This window comes from Rutilus rutilus, assembly GCF_951802725.1.
Source record: "Rutilus rutilus genome assembly, chromosome: 9".
In the NCBI taxonomy this organism is placed as follows: Eukaryota; Metazoa; Chordata; class Actinopteri; order Cypriniformes; family Leuciscidae; genus Rutilus; species Rutilus rutilus.
Genome location: NC_140223.1, coordinates 8313526 through 8335898, shown reverse-complemented (window position 1 = coordinate 8335898; position 22373 = coordinate 8313526). Strand labels below are relative to the sequence as shown.

General features: G+C 39.8%; 1 protein-coding gene across 1 annotated transcript; it reads right to left on the bottom strand.

Annotated features, from left to right (window-relative positions):
• Positions 1-849: 849 nt before the first annotated feature.
• Positions 850-22064, bottom strand: LOC311296721 (NACHT, LRR and PYD domains-containing protein 3-like). The gene is made up of 10 exons (XM_084418601.1): positions 21974-22064; positions 21680-21793; positions 20685-20798; positions 20353-20463; positions 18468-20276; positions 17439-17609; positions 15904-16074; positions 11361-11531; positions 3240-3418; positions 850-2272 (listed from the first exon to the last, which is right to left on the bottom strand). Coding segments are annotated over exons 1-10 (2892 nt in total). The 5' UTR covers positions 22024-22064; the 3' UTR covers positions 850-2270.
• Positions 22065-22373: the final 309 nt, after the last annotated feature.

Below are 22373 nucleotides of genomic sequence, written 5' to 3'. Positions count from 1 at the left end.
CTTGGCTTGCTCAACATTTAAATGGTCTGGTTGTTTGTTTGCTGTAAGCTGGTCCTGAAGTTCCTCTGAACCCCTCCCCCTCCCCAGCTCCACCTGTCTAGATCTGCTACAGGATTTATGTATATTATTTATGCAGCAGCCGCATATCTTACATGATCTGTGTATCTATTAGCAGTAGCGAGTCCATTCTTGCTCTGTTACAATAATAATCAACAGCAGTGTAGCAGATCTAATCCGCCAAGACCAAATACATGAACATAGCCATATTCAATAACATGCTAAAACTATTTTACACTTAAAACACTTAGAATTACGTGTGACATTATTATCCAATCACTTATTTTAACATTTGTGAATGATATAATCATTAAAAGTGGCAGTAGTTTATTGTTGTTAATAATTATTTTACATTACTGTTTTTATTAAATTAATATATATATATATATATATTTTTTTTTTTATTATTATTTTTTTTCTTAAATATTTTTTTTTCCTGAATCAGTGTAACTGAACCTGAATGAGGGAGCAAAAACAATGTAAAACAATGTTTAAAGTATTTTCTGTAAAATTTTTATTATTTTTCTCATAAAAGTTCAAGAAAAAGCTCTTTTATAATTAGACGTAAACTTGGGTAACACTTAAAATAATATTAACAAACATTACATGCATATTTGTCAAGCAGTGTCAGCGTAGCATGTGATCACAAACATCAGTTTAATATATGAATCATTAGTATTTAATAATAATTAATATAAAAAGTATGTATTGTTTCAGGAAAAAAATAAGGCAAATAAATTAAGTTATGTGACATTTTCCTTTACAAATTTTATGTGACAAAAGTTATGTGACATTTTTTTTGGTAATTTGGTTTTATTATAATGTAATAGCCCTTGATAAGGAGGATAGCACATAATTCATTGAGCTCTAGTAGTGGATGCAGTGCTATCCAGTTCACAATAACACATATACGTGACCCTGGACCACAAAACCAGTCACATTTTTTAAAAATGAGATTTGTACATCATCTGAAAGCTGAATAAATAATTGATGTATGGTTTGTTAGGATAGGATAATATTTGGCCGAGATACAACTATTGAAAATCTGGAATCAGAGGGTGCAAAAAAAAATCAAAACATTGAGAAAATCTCCTTTAAAGTTGTGCATTTATGTTTGCGATTGTGCTGCATTCAAGGCAAGGCAAGGCAAGGCAAGGCAAGTTTATTTATATAGCACATTTCATACACAATGGCAATTCAAAGTGTTTTACATAGAAGAAATAAAAATAATAATAATAAATAATAAAAATAAATAATAATAATTACAACAGTTTAGAAAAATAAAATACAGTACAGTATACAGTCGGACGAACAGCGGCACAGTGCTCATTCAGTAAATGCATAGCTAAACAGAAGTGAACAGAAGCTAAACACTCACTCACAAGTCACAACAATAAATGTTTTATATATTTACGGTAGGAAATTTACAAAATATCTTCATGGAACATGATCTTTACTTAATATCCTAATGATTTTTGGCATAAAAGAAAAATCGATAATTTTGACCCTTACAATGTATTGTTGGCTATTGCCACAAATATACCCGTGCGACTTATGACTGGTTTTGTGATCCAGGGTCACATATTAGTAGTGTATAAAACAGCTCTAGGTTACTTATGTTTATGTACCCCAGAATATTATAAGGATACAGGTTACAGGGCACATTATTATCTAAACGAATCAGAAATCTAAAATAAGACGACAGAAATCCATTTAATATGCAATATGCAGACTGAATATCAGGGTCACATATATGCATTATATTCTACAAAGCAAGCTTATTATTTCTATTAACAACACTGCATATTTCTGAGTCTGTTGTGTTTCTTACTACACACAAGAAACCAGAGCCATGCTTGCTCTCGTTTGGTCATTGAAACGTAAGAGTATGAAGGTAAATAATAGATAGCACGGTATACATCAAGAGGAATATGATAGAACTTAACATTGCAATTAGTAATATAATATATAACATTAGAGTGTTTCACCATCTACATTGTAATCAATATCTATCAAATTTGAAACAATTCAAAGCTGCTATTTTCAGCACTCATTTTCATGAGCCATTACTATAAAACAAGAAACTGGTGTGAAGTCACACACACACGTCAGTGTGATCGCTGTGTGTCTCTGTGTCTTCAGTCTCTGTAGCGGCTCTTTATTCACCATCAGCTGATCCTGAGGAAACTGAACTGACGTCTAAACACTGAGAGTCCTACAATAAAACACACAGACAGACACATATGAGTATGAGACATTACTGAGTCACATCACATCTGGAGATCATTTCAGGAAAACACAGCCAGAGATATTAATGAAAAACTGTAATAGATTAATAACAGCAAATGATCCACAATTCTCACTTTATCACTCACACACACACACACACACACACACACACACACACACACACCATGTTTACATACAAACAAATAATCCGTTAGTAATCAGATTGACGGGTCGGACTGAAAAGCCTTCATGTAAACACTTTAATCGAATGAGCTCGATCTGAATGAAATGTTGATCGGATTGGGTGGTTTATTCCTTTTCTGATCCGATCGAGAGGACATGTAAACACTTGATCAGATTGAAAACCGAATCTGGAAAGTTCTGTGTGTGTGCAATGACGTAATGCCGTATGATGCGTACGAGCTGTTGTAGTTGTTGAATGAAGTGTCATGAATGACCAACACAATCTCACGGCCTTCAGTCCTTCTTTCAGACTCTCATCCACAGGCTGTTTCGGGTGCAGGTACGGGTGTTTTTACTGCGTGATAAATATAAGCAGCACGGCACAACGGTTCATGCGCTCATTGTCTCCTAATTAGGACCTGACCCGTAATATATATATATTAAGTCTGCTGTTTAAAACAATCAAAGTAGGAGAATAGCATGTGCAAACAGTGGGAAAAAACTCAGTTCCGATTTGAAGCTTGTGACATATAAACACACACATCAAACAAAACACAAAATGTTGTGCATGTAAACAAGTAAGGGATGGAAATATTCATATAGACCTAGCCTATTCATAGATCATATTCACATCACAGAATTAAACTCTTATTAAAACAGTTTACAGAGACTAAAGTGGAGCTGAGTTATTATCTTATATTCATTGAATATAAATTGGGTCCTGTCACTGAAATTGGGTAAATTTAAGCTTGAAATAAAAATATACTCACAGTAGTGTAATGTCTCCAGTTTATAATGTGGATCATCCTTCAGATCAGAGAGCAACTTCACTCCTGATTTTGCTATTTTATTCCCAGACAGATCCAGTTCTCTCAGGTGTTCAGGGTTTGATCTCAGAGCTGAAGTCAGAGCAGCAAAACCTTCATCTGTGACGCCACACTTACTCAACCTGTAGAGAACAATAACACACTTCACTTTCTCCGTTCAGATCAGATCAGTTTAGCAGTGAATCCATTATTAACCCTCTGAGGTCGACAAACGCACCGGCGCGTTTTGCTGGATTTTTTTCACATAGCAGCAACATAAACTTAAAAAAATCCATCATTTGTGGTCATATAAATAAAATAAATACATGATTATAAACTATAGAGGGTCTTCTTTTTGTGTACACTCACATTAACATCAAAACCTTGTTTTTATTTTTAAATAAATAAAATAAACAGGGTGCGCTTTCAGCTCACTCTGTCTCCGCAAAAATCTTTCTGAAACAAGTCTGGAAAATGAGCTGAAACTCAGCTAATACACAACCATGAAACATGCGTCTAAAGAAAGCTTTAAATTTCTACTTTTAAATAAAACAATTCACATTCAAAACAAATATTCTCCTGCAATGTAATCTGTATGAAACTAAAGAGAAGTACAGTTTCTCCCGTCTCATCTAATTATCTGTAATGAGTTCACACACCCACTCGCAGAGCACGCTATTCATAAGATAATGTGCTGAGGTGATCTATGCAAAATAAGGTAAACGCCCCCTGAAATGCCTTAAAACCAGCAAGTTTCATTCATTCACTTTCCTGCGCCGTTGGAAGATGACACGATTCACTGGTGAGGAAGCCCTTCAGCTAGTCCTGGATGAAGAGTTCACATTTTCCTCAGAAGAAGAGCGGGACTCTGACGACAAACGTTTGTATTTTGAGTTCGAACGTTGAGACGAACTTGATCCAGCCGTGGATAATATTTCGGATGAGTAAGTCTTTTTAAATCTACTTGCATTAGTTGACAAGCTATTTTATATAAACGTAGGCTACATATTTTACTGGTTGGACCATTTCCATACTTGTCATTCAGAGTAATTTATATTTAAATGGTCTATGCTATGCTGTATAAAGTAGGAGAGAGGCTTCATGCAGTCTGTTTTCTTTCGTTTTTAATAGTTTTGTTTAAAATAACACATTTCGAGCTTTCTATATATTTCTCTGGTATTTTAGGCAAAGCTTGTGAGTTTGGGTTCATTTATGAGGTGAGCTCCAGTTCACATGCCAACACGGAGCTCTGTTGCCTGCTATTTTTAATTCTTATGTATTAAATACAGGCAATTGGTTGATGAAACAACGATTAAACTTAAGATACAATTAATACAAAACGAAATTCACTTTAACCCTTTAAGACCTAAGGGTATTTTTACAATTAATTTTCGTCTGGTTTTATTTACTAAAAAAGCTTGTAAAACATCAACCCTGTTGTGCACAGACAATTGACACACCTCTTTTTTTTCAAGACATATAGCACTGTCAGCATATTTGTGTTGCATTGATGTCACCTGAATGTAAAATAAGTTATGGGACCATAAAGACAAATTAAAAAATAAAACGAAAATTGAATCACTCAAATATTTATTGAAATCACACACAAATAAATAAAAGCTATGCATATTTCCTCTGGAAAACAGTTTGTTCATGTCTTTGGATTCCTGGAACTCAGGAACAAACATGAGAACTTATACAGAACCAAAACTATTTACATTTTTCCAAAAAAAGTCCAGGCGTTTTTGGCCTGATATTTACTGGTGCCAAGCCTCAAAACAGTTCCTATCAGCAATCACACAGAGGGACACATCACAGGCTTTGCATTTCCAGGGGGTGGCCTGTTTGACCTGCCTTGTCTGCTTGCAGTTCACACATTGCCTTCTACCATAGGAGGCCTTCTTGCTGGTTTCAGTTTGGTCTGATGTTGGCACAGGTACATGGTCACTTTGTTGCTGGGTGGGGGGAACAGCAACTGTAACACCACAGAGTTGGGCTGTCAGCTCCTCCAGAAAAGCCCTGTGGGTCATGGGCTGTTGCTGCTTCTCTGCACAAACTTCCTTGTGAAGTAAGTAGCTGTTGGTCGCAGCAATGTCCAAAAAATGGTAAAACAATGTCCTGTACCATCTCATCGTTTTTTGGTGAACTGAGTAGTATTGGATGAGTTGATCAGAAAGATCAACACCTCCCATATACTTGTTGTACTCAGTGACAGGGGTTGGGCATGGAATAGATTTGGTGTTCCAGCCTCCATCCTGAGTTCTTACCCTTCTCTGAACTGTGTTGCCAGAGAAGGTCGGGTGAATTGTGGAGCAGACAGAGACTTCCCGAGTGTCCATCCACTTTACAAAAACCAGAGGGCCGTCACGGATCCACCTGATGGTGCCCCTAGGATCCTTTTTGGTCATGGCATTTGTGGTTGTGTGGGGGCATCCTCGTCTGTTGTCCCTGTAGGTGCCACATGCTCCAAAGTTCATGCTGTAGAGATCCATGAATAGCTTTGGACTTGTGTAGAAGTTGTCTACATACACATTGTAGCCACTCCCTAGGGATGATTTGTTCATGAGGGACATAACCGAGTCGTATGCCAGTCCTACACCAGAAGCAAACACAGACTTCCCCGTGTATACAGCAAAGTCTAAAGTGTACCCAATGCTGCTGTCTGCCAGCACAAAAAGTTTGAAGCCCCACTTAGTTGGCTTCGCCTTCATATATTGCGTCATGCCAGTGTGAGCCTTTGTTGCCACCATCCTCTCGTCCACTGAAAGGTTCTGCCGTGGGTGATAAAATGCTCTGCACGCATGTTTGATGTCATCTAAAAGGGGCTTCAGACGAAACAGCCGGTCATAAGCTGGTGTCCCTCTCTTCCGGTCGTTGTGGACATCTTCATCAGGGTCGCTCATGTGGATGTTCCAGGAAATGACCTGATACCTGTCACGTGTCATCACTGAGTGGGGAAACTGTTGGCTGAAAATGGCATTTGTCCTCCAGTAGTCTCGGATATTTGTCAGTCTCACCAGTGCAAAAAAGAAAGTTAGTCCTAAATATTTGAAAAATTCTTCAACAGTGAAGTTTGTCCAGGAATATTTTTTGCCACTAGCAATGTTTTTTGCAGCGTTTGCGTTTGTGTTATTACACAAAGTGGTTGCAGCACTGTCACTGACAAAAAGTTTGAAAAGGTCCAATGGTGTGTATATGGATGTGGGGCTGAGCTGATGTCCTGGCTTTCTTGTTGGGACGAACCTTTTGGGCACTGGAGGGATGTCTGGCTGACTCTCACTGTTCCATGATGGAGTTGGGGCTGCTGGCTGTGGTGATCTAGATCTCGACCTAGTGGATTCAGGACTCTGTCGACCCCTCAAGCTGCCGGATCTGGATCTTGACCGCGCTCTCCCTCGTGACTGCGCTCTCCCTCGTGACTGCGCTCTCCCTCGTGACTGCGCTCTCCCTCGTGACCGTGACTGCAGCCGTCCATGACCTATTCCTGGCAGCTGCTGGGGTGCTGCAGCAGAAGTGGAAGGGCCCTCCACAGCGGAAGAATGGGAGCTTTCCTGTCTGGCTTGGGTGGGTGGGCTGGTGTCTTCTTCATTATCACGACTGTAAAATAAATAAATAAAGCAAAATATTAGATCATACATATCAGATCAATGAGTGTTTTTGTATTTTATTTCTCACATAAGATAACAATGGCTGAGATTGCTACTGTACCCCCAAACCACCACAGCTAAAAGGTGAGCAGTGTTGAAAGCCCTACCCCCACTACAACATCCTTGAGACATTTTCTCCACAGCTAAAAGGTGTGACCTACAACATCCTTTAGTGTGTTGTAAACACACTAAACTCCTTTGTGTGTTGTAAACACCTAGGTAAACTCACTAAACCTCAGACAAAAAAATGTCTGAGACAAAGTGTAATCCACAACTTACTACTCTGTAACCAACAGAAAAACAAAATACTACGTTTACAGAATTTATTTTTACATATTTAGAAAATGCTACTGTGCACATTTCTATTTTATCATATTACTTTTTTTATTTTTATACTTTTACAGTAAATAAATAAATGGCACTTACTCTTCAGCGGGGTCTAGACCATCCTGGTAATCTAGTTCCTCATCTGTCAAAAAGCTCTCTTCTCCTGAATATTCATCATCCTGCATGGCATCAAAAAAGGCCAGCGCTTGATCTGCGTCCATATATCTCCGACGATCCATTGTTCTCCGTGTTTCTCTGTGTATCCTCAAACTCTCTCCTCAAAACTACTCAAAACGTTTTGAGTGGAGAGAGAGAGTCTCTCAAAACTGCCGCGCGTCTCTCTCTCTCTCTCCACAATAACAGAGCTGTGGTTCTTGCGTAATGGCGCACACCAACGTGGATGGCGGAACAGCCTGTCATTGGTCAAACCCTCACGCAAAGCATCATGGGATATCCAAAATGGCAGCTAGCATCGAGCTAGCGGCAAAAATGACGGAAAATTTATAAATTATGGACATCAAGTGGATAAATCTTGGATGTAAGCGTTTGGATTTATTTCTGAACAACTCCGAAAAGAGGCACATGTTTCAGGCTGGATAGAAAACATTCTGTAAAGGCTACAAAGACACCCCCGTGATGGCTAGCTCGTTAGCTTTCTGCTGGAAAAAACGGTAAGAAAATCGATAAAACTTTCATTAAATAATATAAATATTTATCGGAGGTGCCGTGTGACGTCGTGGACGATGCCGTCGGGCTCTGAGGGTTAAAGAAAGGCTTTATACAAAAAATAAACTTAATTAAATGGTCAAAATCTTGTCTGCCCACTCCATTTGTCTCGCGATTGCGCATGATCTTACTCATGCTTTTCACTTTTCATATAATCAACATAAATTAAATAAAAAAAAATAATGATTTAATTTAAACCTAAATATGAACTAAATTGTTTTATTTAATGACTAGGCTACAACACGTAGGCCAATTAGCCTACAGTACAGAGAAATTAGTTGACAAGCTATTTTATATAAACGTAGGCTACAGATTTTACTGGTTGGACCATTTCCATACTAGCCATTCAGAGTAATTTATATTTAAATGGTCTAAGCTATGCTGTATAAAGTAGGAGAGAGGCTTAATGCATAAATAAACTTATTTGCACAAACGCGTTTCGGCGCGTGCCTTCAGAAGACTTTACACAGCATTGCCTAGACATGCTGTATAATATGTACAACGATATGTTTAGATCATAGGCCTGTATGAAAGTTAGAATTTTGAAATTAATTTAGAAAATATTATGTATGTTTAGATTATATTTGGAAATGCCAGGCATGTAATGTTCACTTGTGTCTTCATTGAACAGGAACTGTTTTCAAAAATGGCACCAAGACATGCAACTATATTCTATCTGCCTTTATTTTAGTTTATTTTGCTCATTTTGCATTATTTTGCTTAGAGCCCGCATCAACATAAGCATTTACTGTGAGATACCTGCAAATTTAGAACATTTAGTTCCTCCACATGGAATTACAATAAAACAGATTGAAAAAAAACAACCTTTGAATCTCCTCTTCTTTGTTAAGGCTGCTTTACTTGATGGGCCATTGAGGGAGTGTCTATGTCACACCCCTGGTCTGAATCTCATTAATATTGATGGGCCATTACCCCTCCCATGCATAAACCTCTTCTGACAAAAAAACAGTTTTACAAGGTTTAAATCAATGTATTGTTTTATGAGAACAATTAGGCAGGATGATTTTCACATCATTTTGAAGCCAGAACTCGAAGCGACAACATACATTAGTAAAAAGTCTTGTGGACACTTATTTAGTATGTGTTTTGTGGTCTTATTTCAGCAACTTTCATTTTTATTTTTTCAAATAAACACGCATAAACATTATTCTCTTAAAAATACAAAGATTTACAAGCATGTTGATCAGATCTTATGGTAGCCCTGTTTGTGCTATATAGAGTGAATTTACACCTTTGCCATTAATATGTTTATAAATAAATAAAATAAAATAAATAAAAACAAATGTCAGGGCATGTCAGAACACCTCCAGGGCCCAGAAAATCCCTCAGACCCCAGAGGGTTAAAGAGAAAGTTCAAACTTAAAGCACAAATTATTATGTTTAATGGATCATTAGATTGAGATCTAAAATGTCACAAAACATGGTCATAAAACATCTAAAGTATCATTCAATCACGAAAAATAATCTCTTAAATAACACTATTCACTACATAGGCTAGTTTTGCTGTTACTTAGATCTGTAGGTTATATGTATGGAGTAATAAATTGGTGTGTGTGTGTGTGTGTGTGTGTGTGTGTGTGTGTGTTCACCCGACAGAGAAGTAGTTGCTCTCAACGACAACATAATCACCGAGCTGCTGGTTTCCACCCTGGCAATCTTTAATAAAGACAGTACACCTCACCAGCTACAGATTAAACACGCAAGAGCCTCAATTCGTCATCTTAGACGGACCCAAAACGAACAGCACTGGACGGGTCTCAGATTACAAGGAAAACTTGCATTACTTCAATTTGCAGACCATTCAGTGTCTCATTCTGTCCTGACAAACCCCTCAATCTCAGATGACATCCTAATATTCATGATTAAAGCAAGACTAAAGTGTCTCCCAACGAGTACAATCTGGCAACATGGTATCCATCAAAGCATGAACCCTGCTGTATATTACATCCAACTCAGCAGGAAAATGAAACGGTTGCTTACATACTAAACGGATGCTACAATTATAAAGGACGACTTTATGCGGCCACACATGACAGTCTGGTTGATCTGGTTGCAAAGTACTTGCAAAAGGTAATCTGTGGACATGATAGTAAGATTTACAAGCATAGCACTGTACAATTTAACTGGTTTCATCATAACACATCTGACAGTGATTACTTTAAAAATATTCCAAATACTCCTGACATTGTAATTGACAAATTGTAAATGAGGTTATAAAATCTGTATGTATGTTTGAGGTGGGCTGCTGTTTTGACCTGTATACGGATACTTGCTACTATTCCAAATTATTGAAATATCAACCACTGGTAGATCTCATTCACCAACTTGGATACAACTGTAAATTAATAATTCTGGTATTTGGAAGTTTAGGTCATGTCCATAAGAGTGTGATCAGGGGGATGCAGTTAGGGGGGGCTGAAAAAAAAGGAGGCAAAAAGGCTTGCAAAATTCTGCTGTTTCAGCCATCATGGGGAGCATGCAAATATGGAGACAGAGATGTTTTGTTTATCCTTAATGTGTTGAGTATTATAAATGGAAGGACCTGTACAAGTATGTGAGCCATGAATTGTATTTGTATTTGGATCTTGTTTTCTTTGTAATGTCTTTCAGATCCAAATAAAAGCATTCAAATGTGTGCGTGCGTGCGTGTGTGTGCGTGTGATTTTACAAAATTATAAACAATCCTTTAGAAAGTGTCAATGCAGGAAGATGAACATAATTAACAGTAAGAATGAATCCAGCATGTTCTTCATTTCTCAGTTCTGACTGTGTTGAGCTCGAGTCTGTTTAAAGTCAAGAGACTGTACGATCCCGTCCTTCGGATGAGACGTAAAACCGAGGTCCTGACTCTCTGTGGTCATTAAAAATCCCAGGATGTCTTTTGAAAGAGTAGGGGTGTAACCCCGGCATCCTGGCCAAATTTGCCCAGTGGCCTCTGTCCATCATGGCCTCCTAATCATCCCCATATACTGATTGGCTTCATCACTCTGTCTCCTCTCCACCAGTAAGCTGGTGTGTGGTGGGCGTTCTGGCGCAATATGGCTGCCGTCACATCATCCAAGTGGATGCTGCACATTGGTGGTGGTTGAGGAGATTGCCCCTTCTATGTAAAGCGCTTTGAGTGCCGAGAAAAGCGCTATATAAATGTAATGAATTATTATTATTATTATTAAATGTTGATTGTGTGTGAAAGTGTGTATTTCAGTGTGACTCTCAGTCCTGCAGTTTCATGTTATTGAGGATCAGCTCATGTGTTCAATCATTTACAGCTCAATAATCTGAACTCACAGCAGCAGAAAGAGGCTGAACACTTCAAATATACTTTACATTGTGATTCATGTGTGAGAGTCAAATATGATCTTACCACAGTTTCTCCAGTTTACAGTGAGGATTCTGTAGTACATCAGACAGCAGATTCACTGAGTTTCCTATTTTATTCTTAGACAGATTCAGTTCTCTCAGGTGTTCAGGGTTTGATCTCAGAGCTGAAGTCAGAGCAGCAAAACCTTCATCTGTGACGCCACAATAACTCAACCTGTAGAGAACAATGACACACACTTCACTCTCTCAGTTCAGATCAGATCAGTTTAGCAGTGAATCCATTATTAAAGAGAAAGTTCAAACTTAAAGTACAAATTAATATGTTTGAGGGATCATTAGATTGAGATCTAAAATGTCACAAAACATCTAAAGTATCATTCAATCAGGAAAAATAATCTCTTATTTGCACTATATTAAAAGTCAGTCTTGTGCAAAATCTGCTTTAATAAATGAGACTTCACAAAATAGGTTAGTTTTACTGTTAAGCCGACTGCAGACTGTGCGATTTTGGCCCTGATTTGGCCGTCTGAGACAAATTTAGCAAATGTTAAAAGTTTCCTCTGATCTTAGGCCTAAACCTGAAGTGTTTGATCGTTAGTTTGATATTAGGGCTGCACGATTGATCGAAATTAAACCGCACGCGATCTGGTAAAGGCTGTGATTATTTTATGCGCAGTTTGTCAGTAAATGCTGCTCGATCTGAAAGCCAGAGGACGTCACACACACACACACACACACACACACACTAAATATGTCCCACCGCAGAAGAACGATAACACACATAATTCCAGGAAATCCCTATCGGGCATCATACTATCTGTAGCTGAATAAACAGAAGATTGAAACGCTTTGATTGATTTATTAAATGTTGTCTTTTGTTGGACAAGAGGTTCATAAATGCATCTCATGTTTGGAAAGATGTTTGATGTGTGTTTCTTTTTCAAATGCACATTAAAAGACTCAAACTCGCAGTGCTTTCAGATGGAGCAGCGTTTACTACTGATCAGGGGTCTCATTTATAAAACTGTGCGTAGGAACCTTACTAAAAGTGTACGTGTGCCCGAAAGCCAAAAATGGCGTACGCAAAAAAATATTCAGACTTATAAAACCGTTCGTACGCCAGAACCTGCGCAGAATTCACTTTATAAATCCCAGTCAGCGGAAGATTGTGCGCACATGCGTCTCCTCCCCGAAATAACCATATATGGAGCTTACAATGCCTAGTTTTACTATGCAGATCCTCATTTGCATATCATTTGCATATGATTATTCATCCACGTGATGACGTTTAACGGTACACATTACATTAATAAAAATCAAGTAGTTGCCTATATCTTGCCTTGTTTTTGAATACATAAATCAAATAGTGTAAAAAACATTTCAGAGAAAGTTTTTCTCAATCTTTTCCACTGGCCGAATAGTATTTTTAATTGATTTATATTTTTAATGGAAAAAGATAGGCCTTGGGCATTATTTGCACGAAACTATTTTCTCAGACAATCTGGTATTATCATGATAAGCAATTCTCTCAGTGGTTAAAACATTAAAACACAGTACGCCACAGGAAAAGTGTTCAAAAACAATCGCATCCACAACAAATATTTCTATTGATTGAATGTAAAAATTTTTGTAACTTCTCAGTAATGATTTCATGTTTAAGTGCTTAACTCCATTAATTTGAATGGCATATTTAATCTAAATGTTTATATCAGAAGTAAAACATAGTTTAAATCATTATTTTATTTATTAAAACTGTTATTTGCGTCAGTTTCACTAAACGGCCCAACGCGCTCTCTGGCGCGGACATTTAAGAAGGGATGGATATTTGCTTAAAGTGATAGGCTTGGTGAATGAAATTATATTTTGTATTATCTTTCTGTAGGCTATATGTCTTTAGATAGTGACCAAAAAGACATTTAACTCCAGCTCACCATTGGTGTCGCCAAACTGCTCCATCTCCAAAACGTTCGTACGCATGGTTCAGAGTTTGCGTGCAGGTGCGCAAATTTTCCCGTCAAGTTTGTTTTTATAAATCACAACTTATGCGTCGGAAGTGGCGTACGCCTCTTTCAGGGCCTGTTTTGTACGTACGCAACGGTTATAAATGAGGCCCCAGAGCCGTACGTCACTGACAAGCTGCACATAACAAATAATCACAGCTTTTGTGATTTCATAATAGCAATAAGCAAAATCGATTTTCATGTTAATTGCGATTAATCATGCAGCTCTATTTGATATGTTCACCGACAGCCGATTAATGACCGTTGCGATCCAATTTTCCCTCCGACGAGATTCTGACAGTGTCAGAAGATTTGACTCTCAGTCCTGCAGTGTGACTTCTTCTACGACAACCATCACATTGTCTTCGTTTTTCAAGACAAGCCATGACCAAAATAAACATTAGAGATTTCTTTGTAGCGACCATTTCAATCCTGTGTAACGCAGCTCACATCACCAAACGTGTCATTGATTGATGATGCAAAACATGTTCAATCATTTACAGCTCAATAATCTGAACTCACAGCAGCAGAAAGAGGCTGAACCATCCATCCATCCATCCATCCATCTTCCTCCGGGGCCGGGTTGCGGGGGCAGCAGTCTTAAGCAGAGATGCCCAGACTTCCCTCTCCCTAGACACTTCCTCCAGCTCTTCCGGGGGGACACCGAGGCGTTCCCAGGCCAGCCGGGAGACATAGTCTCTCCAGCGTGTCCTAGGTCTTCCCCGGGGTCTCCTCCCAGTGGGACGCGCCCGGAACACCTTCCCGGGAAGGCGTCCAGGAGGCATCCGGAACAGATGCCCGAGCCACCTCAGCTGACCCCTCTCGATGTGGAGGAGCAGCGGCTCTACTCTGAGCTCCTCCCGAGTGACCGAGCTTCTCACCCTATCTCTAAGGGATCGCCCAGCCACCCTGCGGAGAAAGCTCATTTCGGCCGCCTGTATCCGGGATCTTGTCCTTTCGGTCATGACCCAAAGCTCATGACCATAGGTGAGAGTAGGAACGTAGATTGACCGGTAAATCGAGAGTTTCGCCTTCCGGCTCAGCTCTTTCTTCACCAAGACATACCGGTACATCGACCGCATTACTGCAGAAGCTGCACCGATCCGTCTGTCAATCTCCCGTTCCATCCTTCCCTCACTCATGAACAAAACCCCAAGATACTTCAACTCCTCCACTTGAGGCAGGAACTCTCCACCAACCTGAAGTGGGCTTGCCACCCTTTTCTGACTGAGGACCATGGCCTCGGATTTGGAGGTGCTGATTCTCATCCCAGCCGCTTCACACTCTGCTGAAGGTCCCGGTTTGATGAAGCCAACACGACAACATCATCTGCAAAGAGCAGAGACGAAATCGTGTTGTCACCAAACCTGACACCCTCCGGCCCCTGGCTGCGCCTAGAAATTCTGTCCATAAAAATTATGAACAGAACCGGCGACAAAGGGCAGCCCTGCCAGAGTCCAACATGCACCGGGAACAAGTCTGACTTACTGCCGGCAATGCGAACCAAGCTCCTGCTTCGGTCGTACAGGGACCGGACAGCCCTTAGTAAAGGACCCCGGACCCCGTACTCCCGGAGCACCCTCCACAGGCCGCCGCGAGGGACACAGTCGAATGCCTTCTCCAAATCCACAAAGCACATGTGGACTGGTTGGGCAAACTCCCATGAACCCTCCAGCACCCTGTAGAGGGTATAGAGCTGGTCCAGTGTTCCACGGCCTGGACGAAAACCACACTGTTCCTCCTGAATCCTGGAGACCTTACGGCCACAGCTCCGAGCGGCCGCTTCGACAATGGAGGTGGAGAACATGGTCCACTCAGACTCAATATCTCCAGCCTCCCTCGGGATCCGGTCGAAGCTCCGCCGGAGGTGGGAGTTGAAGATCTCTCTGACAGGAGACTCGGCCAAACGTTCCCAGCAGACCCTCACAATACGCTTGGGTCTGCCGAGTCTGTCCAGCTTCCTCCCCCGCCATCGGATCCAACTCACCACCAGGTGGTGATCAGTTGACAGCTCCGCCCCTCTCTTCACCCGAGTGTCCAAGACATACGGCCGCAGGTCAGATGAAACGACCACAAAGTCGATCATCGACCTACGGCCTAGGGTGTCCTGGTGCCACGTGCACTGGTGGACACCCTTATGCTTGAACATGGTGTTCGTTATGGACAAACTGTTACTAGCACAGAAGTCCAATAACTGAACACCGCTCGGGTTCAGATCAGGGGGGCCGTTCCTCCCAATCACGCCCCTCCAAGTGTCACTGTTGCTGCCCACGTGGGCATTGAAGTCCCCCAGTAGAACGATGGAGTCCCCAGTTGGAGCACTTTCCAGCACCCCTCCCAGAGATCCCAAGAAGGCCGGGTACTCTGCACTGCCGTTTGGCCTGTAGGCACACACGACAGTGAGAGACCTATCCCCGACCCGTAGGCGCTCTCTTCACCACTCTGGAGTTGCCCATGGTGAGAGGCGGCGGGCTGGTGTGGGTTTGCTTATAGCCCCCCAGCTCAGCCGCCATGTGTTGGAGAGGCTGAACACTTCAAATATACTTTACAGTGTGATTCATGTGTGAGAGTCAAATATGATCTTACTCTAATTTCTCCAGTTTACAGTGAGGATTCTGTAGTACATCAGACAGCAGATTTACTGATTCTCCTATTTTATTCCCAGACACATTCAGTTCTCTCAGGTGTTCAGGGTTAGATCTCAGAGCTGAAGTCAGAGCAGCAAAACCTTCATCTGTGACGCCACAATCATACAACCTGTAGAGAACAATGACACACACTTCACTCTCTCAGTTCAGATCAGATCAGTTCAGCAGTGAATCCATTATTAAAGAGAAAGTTCAAACTTAAAGCACAAATTAATGTTTGATGGATCATTAGATTGAGATCTAAAATGTCACAAAACATGATCATAAAACATCTAAAGTATCATTCAATCAGGAAAAATAATCTCTTATTTGCACTATATTAAAATTCAGTCTTGTGCTCAGTCTGCTTTAAAGGTGCTATATATAGGTTTTCTACTAAAATGAATCCTTTTTTTATTGCCTGTGTGTGAAGGGGTTGTAATCTCACATTAAAATGATTTTGCTATTTGCTATTACCTCGGAAAGCAAGTATTCTTATTTTTATGTGAAGGCTCCGGGTCGAATTTACCGCGAAATCCAGTGACGTGACTGAGACCTGCATGCGCGCTCCCGAGCCTCTCGCCTCATCTACTGACTTTGCACTCAACAGTGACGACACTGCAACTTATGACATATGCAACTTATGACATGTCTGATAACACTAATAAACGACCTGCTCCCAGCACAACACAGATTCCAACACAAACTCCACATATTGATAAAAAACAAAAAAAAAGTTTTATCTGCTGAAGCTCGTAAGGCCAGACGTGAATCGGATCAACATCGGTAGGGCATCTGAATCATGGAGAAACCTCCGCTTTGTTTTGGGTATAAAAACAGACCCGGAGTTGGCTTTCATCCTATTGGACAGGTAAGCTAACATTACTACAAAGCATATAAAATATATTTTTATCCGGTGTGTTGCGTCTCAGTCTGGCCAGTACCCAGAGTGCTCGCTCATGAGTTCGAGCACGCGTACGAGCACTCGCTTGAAAAATTATTGGTTGCAATCTGAAACATCACCACTAGAGGCCGCTATAAACTACATATAGCCCCTTTAATATATGAGACTATTCACAACAAAGGCTAGTTTTACTATGTTACTTACTAGATCTCTGTACTATGTACCATGTATGGAGTGTCAATGTGAGTGTTTTCATTTTACAAAATTAAAAACAATACATTAGAAAGTGTCATTGCAGAAAGATGAACATAATTAACAGTAAGAATGAATCCAGCATGTTCTTCATTTCTCAGTTCTGACTGTGTTGAGCTCGAGTCTGTTTAAAGTCAAGAGACTGAAATGTTGAGTGTGTGTGAAAGTGTGTATTTCAGTATGACTCTCAGTCCTGCAGTTTCATGTTATTGAGGATCAGCTCATGTGTTCAATCATTTACAGCTCAATAATCTGAACTCACAGCAGCAGAAAGAGGCTGAACACTTCAAATATACTTTACATTGTGATTCATGTGTGAGAGTCAAATATGATCTTACCTCAGTTTCTCCAGTTTACAGTGAGGATTCTGTAGTACATCAGACAGCAGATTCACTGAGTTTCCTATTTTATTCACAGACAGATCCAGTACTCTCAGGTGTTCAGGGTTTGATCTCAGAGCAGAAGTCAGAGCAGCAAAACCTTTATCTGTGACGCCACAATAACTCAACCTGTAGAGAGATGAAAATCAAATAACATAATTTAAACACCATCAAATAGCTTTCCAACAAATGTAAAATTCTTATCCAAGGCTCATGGTCAAATGTTTCTATTTACAACGTGTTTTTGCCACGGTAAGAAATGTAGCCAATCACAGACATGTTTGCGAATCCTCTCATTTACAAAAAGACCGATTTTCTTTATGCAGTGTAGACAACTTTATTGTTTATAATGGAACTTTGTGAGATTGTGGACTGTAATGACAAAAGTAATGACGTAAATAATCTTAAATGTCTCATTTATGCAACATTACTTGTTCTTGTTATGTAAGAGTCGTTGTTACACATTAAATCTGAACTTTACTAGAGAACCGTCACTAATTTCACAAACTCAGTGATTTGATTCTTAATTGTCAATCTCACAGTAAAATTAAAATGTAAAGTTTTAGTCAACTTTAATCTAAACATCAAGTAATGTTTAATTGTCCATCTAATAGTAAAATATAAATGTATGACTCTGCTATGTAAACATCAAATGTTTTTAGGAGATTTGAGCTACTTGATAAATTAGCTGTGTCTCCAGTTGTTTGCTTGGTCTTAATTTCTTTATCATTTCTTTTAAATATTTTAAATATTTAAATTCCTTCTTTATGTGCAAGAACATTCAACTAGTAAACCTGAATTACTTATTCATACACACATTTTCTGACTTTGTTTGTAATGCCTGAAGGAATTTTACATTGTCATGGTTTAAGAAACACATCAAATACTGACCACTGAACTCTAGACAACATCTGCAGCACTGAAGATTTATGAACTGTTATTTTCTAATGTTTTAACAGTGAACTTAATGTTCTGATTGATACTTACTGAACTGATCTGGATTCTTTAGTCACAGGAAGAAGCTTCTGAAGAGCCTTTAGTTTTTCAGTTTTATTGTCTCTTCCAACAAAATCATGAATATTAAACTCATCCAGCTTCTCCTCTGATGTCAACAACACAAAGACTACAGCTGACCACTGAGATGAAGAGAGTTTGACTTCCTTTATTCTTCCAGATTTTAGATACTGTTGTATTTCCTCCACTAGTGAATGATCACCCAATTCATTCAGACAGTGGAACAGATTGATGGATTTCTCTGGAGAGTAAATGATCCTGATCTTCTTCTTGATGTACTGAACTGTTTCCTCATTGCTGTCAGATCTGCTTGTCTGTTTCATTAGTCTTTGTAGGAGAATCTGATGAGACTCCACTGACAGACCCAGAAGAAACCGCAGGAAAAGATCCAGATGTCCATTTTTACTCTGTAGAGCCTCATCCACAGCTCTCTGATGCAGCGCAGATAATGACACATGTTCTTCTGGTGAACTGAGCTGAAACCAGTCCTTGACTTTAGACCGCAAACTCTGTTTGGTGATTGAGTCAAACACATTTCTGTTGTTGGTTGTACAGGAAAGATGCACATATAGAGCCGCTAGATGTTCCTGAACACTCAGATGAACAAAGCAGAAGACTTTCCCCTGATACCAGCCAAACTCCTCTCCGAAGATCTGAGTGCACAATCCTGAGTAAACTGATGCTTCTGTCACATCAATGCCACACTCTCTCAGGTCTTCCTCATAGAAGATCACATTGCCTTTCACAAGCTGCTGAAAAGCCACTTTCCCCAGTTTGAGGATCATGTCTTCATCAGTCACGTTCTTCTCATAGTCCTTCTCATGTTTGATGTTGGTCTGAAGGAGCAGGAAGTGTGTGTACATCTGAGTGAGAGTCTTGGGAATCTCTCCACTCTCTGCTTCGCTCAACATCTTCTCCAGAACAGCGGCTGAGATCCAGCAGAACACTGGGATGTGGCACATGATGTAGAGGCTCCTTGATGACTTCAGGTGTGTGATGATTGTATTGGCCAGACTCTGATCACTGATTCTCTTCCTGAAGTATTCCTCCTTCTGTGGATCATTGAAGCCTCGTACCTCTGTCACTCGATGGACACACTCAGAGGGGACGAGATCGGCTGCTGCTGGTCTGGAGGTGATCCAGATGAGAGCAGAGGGAAGCAGATTCCCCACAATGAGGTTCGTCAACAACACGTCCACTGAGGTCTCTTTGGTCTGATCCCGTATAATCTCATTGTTGTGAAAGTTTAAGGGAAGACGACACTCGTCCAGACCATCAAAGATGAACAACACTTTATATTTGTCACTGGATATTTCCATTTCTTTAGTTTCAGGGAAAAAGACATGTAGAAGATCTGAAAGACTGAGTGTTTTGTCCTTCATCAGATTGATCTCTCTGAAAGGAAGTGGAAATATGAGCTGGATGTCCTGATTCTCTTTCTCTTCAGCCCAGTCCAGGATGAACTTCTGCACAGAGACTGTTTTTCCAATGCCAGCGACTCCCTTTGTCAGCACAGTTCTGATGGGTTTGTCTTGTCCAGGTAAAGGTCTAAAGATGTCATTGCATTTGATCGGTGTGTCCTCTATTGCTGCTCTCCTGGATTGTGTCTCAATCTGTCTCACCTCATGTTCATTACTGATCTCTCCACTCTCACTCTCTGTGATGTAGAGCTCTGTGTAAATCTCATTCAGGAGTGTTGGGTTTCTCTGCTGTGCTGTTCCCTCATACAGACACTCAAACTTCTTCTTCAGATTTGTTCTAAACCTTTTGAGGACTCCATGGCTGTAAAATTAAAATACCACAGTATTAACAAACACAATGTCTTTTTTTAATCATGTATTTTGTTGAAATGTAATACCTGAGATCAGTCTGTGTCTCTCCACTCTTAAAATCTTCTGGCAGATTCATAGACGCGTCACTCCTCATAGACACACAGCTGGGCTCTGGTTCTGATCTCTGATGAACTGAACTACAACATAAATATATTAAAGTTAATAAATTGAATTACTGTATTCAAAAATCACATATTCATTTATCCTTAAAGAATTTATTTTCACAATGTTGATAAAAAAAACTGTAAAATGAGTGCTCTCATATACGTCTCTCATGTGTGAGTAACACAACATTACTGATACTGTTCTGATATATAAAATGCCATGCTATAATCATATTTTTATAGAAATGTAATACCTGAGATCATGTTGTCTATCTCCACTCTTAAAACGTACTGGATGATCCATAGACGCGTCACTCCTCATAAACACACAGCTGGGCTCTGGTTCTGATCTCTTCTGATGAACTGAACTATAACAGAGTTTAAAGTTAAACATATTTGCCATATTCAACATATTACATTTCCATTTATCAATAAAACAATTTAAACAATGATTATTTAATTTACATTGTTATTTAAAAAAATTGTACATTGAAATTAGTTCTTTCACAGATGTCTCTCTGTGTGAGCAACACTATACTGTATGCATTAAAATATTACATTAGAATAGAATCGGGCATTTATATAGCGCTTTCATATGTACTACTGTACACCCAAAGCGCTTTACAATCATATCAGGGGATCTCTCCTCAACCACCACCAGTGTGCAGCATCCACTTGGATGATGCGACGGCAGCCACAGTACAACGGCGCCAGTGCGCTCACCACACACTGGATATAGGTGGAGAGAGGAGAGAGAGATATAGAGCCAATTCAATGTAAGGGGATTATTAGGAGGCCATGATTGGTAAGGGCCAATGGTGGAATGTGGCCAGGACACCGGGGTTACACCCCTACTCTTTACGAGAAATGCCATGGGATTTTTAATGACCACAGAGAGTCAGGACCTCGGTTTAACGTCTCATCCGAAGGACGGTGCTCTTTTGACAGTATAGTGTCCCTGTCACTACACTGGGGCGTTAGGACCCACACAGACCACAGGGTGAGCACCCCCTGCTGGCCTCACTAACACCTCTTCCAGCAGCAACCTGGTTTTCTCAGGAGGTCTCCCATCCAGGTACTAACCAGGCTCAGCCCTGCTTAGCTTCAGTGGGCAACCAGTCTTGGGCTACAGGGTGACATTAAAACATTCTTCTTGTACATTGTTTATATCTTGTAGAATATATTATTGATAATGTTCTGATAATATAAAATGCCATACTATAATCGTATTTTTATAGAAATGTAATACCTGAGATCATGTTGTGTATCTCCACTCTTAAAATGTACTGGCAGAATCATAGACGCGTCACTCCTCATTGACACACAGCTGGGCTCTGGTTCTGATCTCTTCTGATGAACTGAACTACATGAATAAATAAATAAATACATTTAATATTTTAATATAAGTTCTTAAAAGGTATTTTAATAAAAGAAAAACTGGCTGGTCTAATTGTTTTCAATAAAATTAAAGTTTTAAACGTAATAAAAACATCTTCTTTACTATAATTTAAAGATGATTTAATCTGGAGTTTATTCAAAATACCTGCATCCTGGATAAAAATCTTCATTTCTGGATGTTGGAGTTTCATCCATGATGAAGCTGAACAGTTGAAACAGAATCTGATCTTCACCACTGACTCTGAATGGAAATGACAAACAATAATTCAGCTGAATGGAGCCTGAGATTCAGAGAAACAGGATCATGAGACGCGGCGTTCACTCAAATACACAATGGTAGTTAGTCGTGTAACACAAATGCTAAATAAACCACACAGACAACACAAAACAATGAAACCATGTTCTGCTCTAAAATACATCAAACACATAAAATAACTAAAAGGCCTATGTCCTTTAGGGGAAATAGGCTAATATTGGCCTAAAAGAGGAAGTCACCTGTAAAACGTCTCGAGACCTGAATACAATCATTTACTTTCACTTTTTAT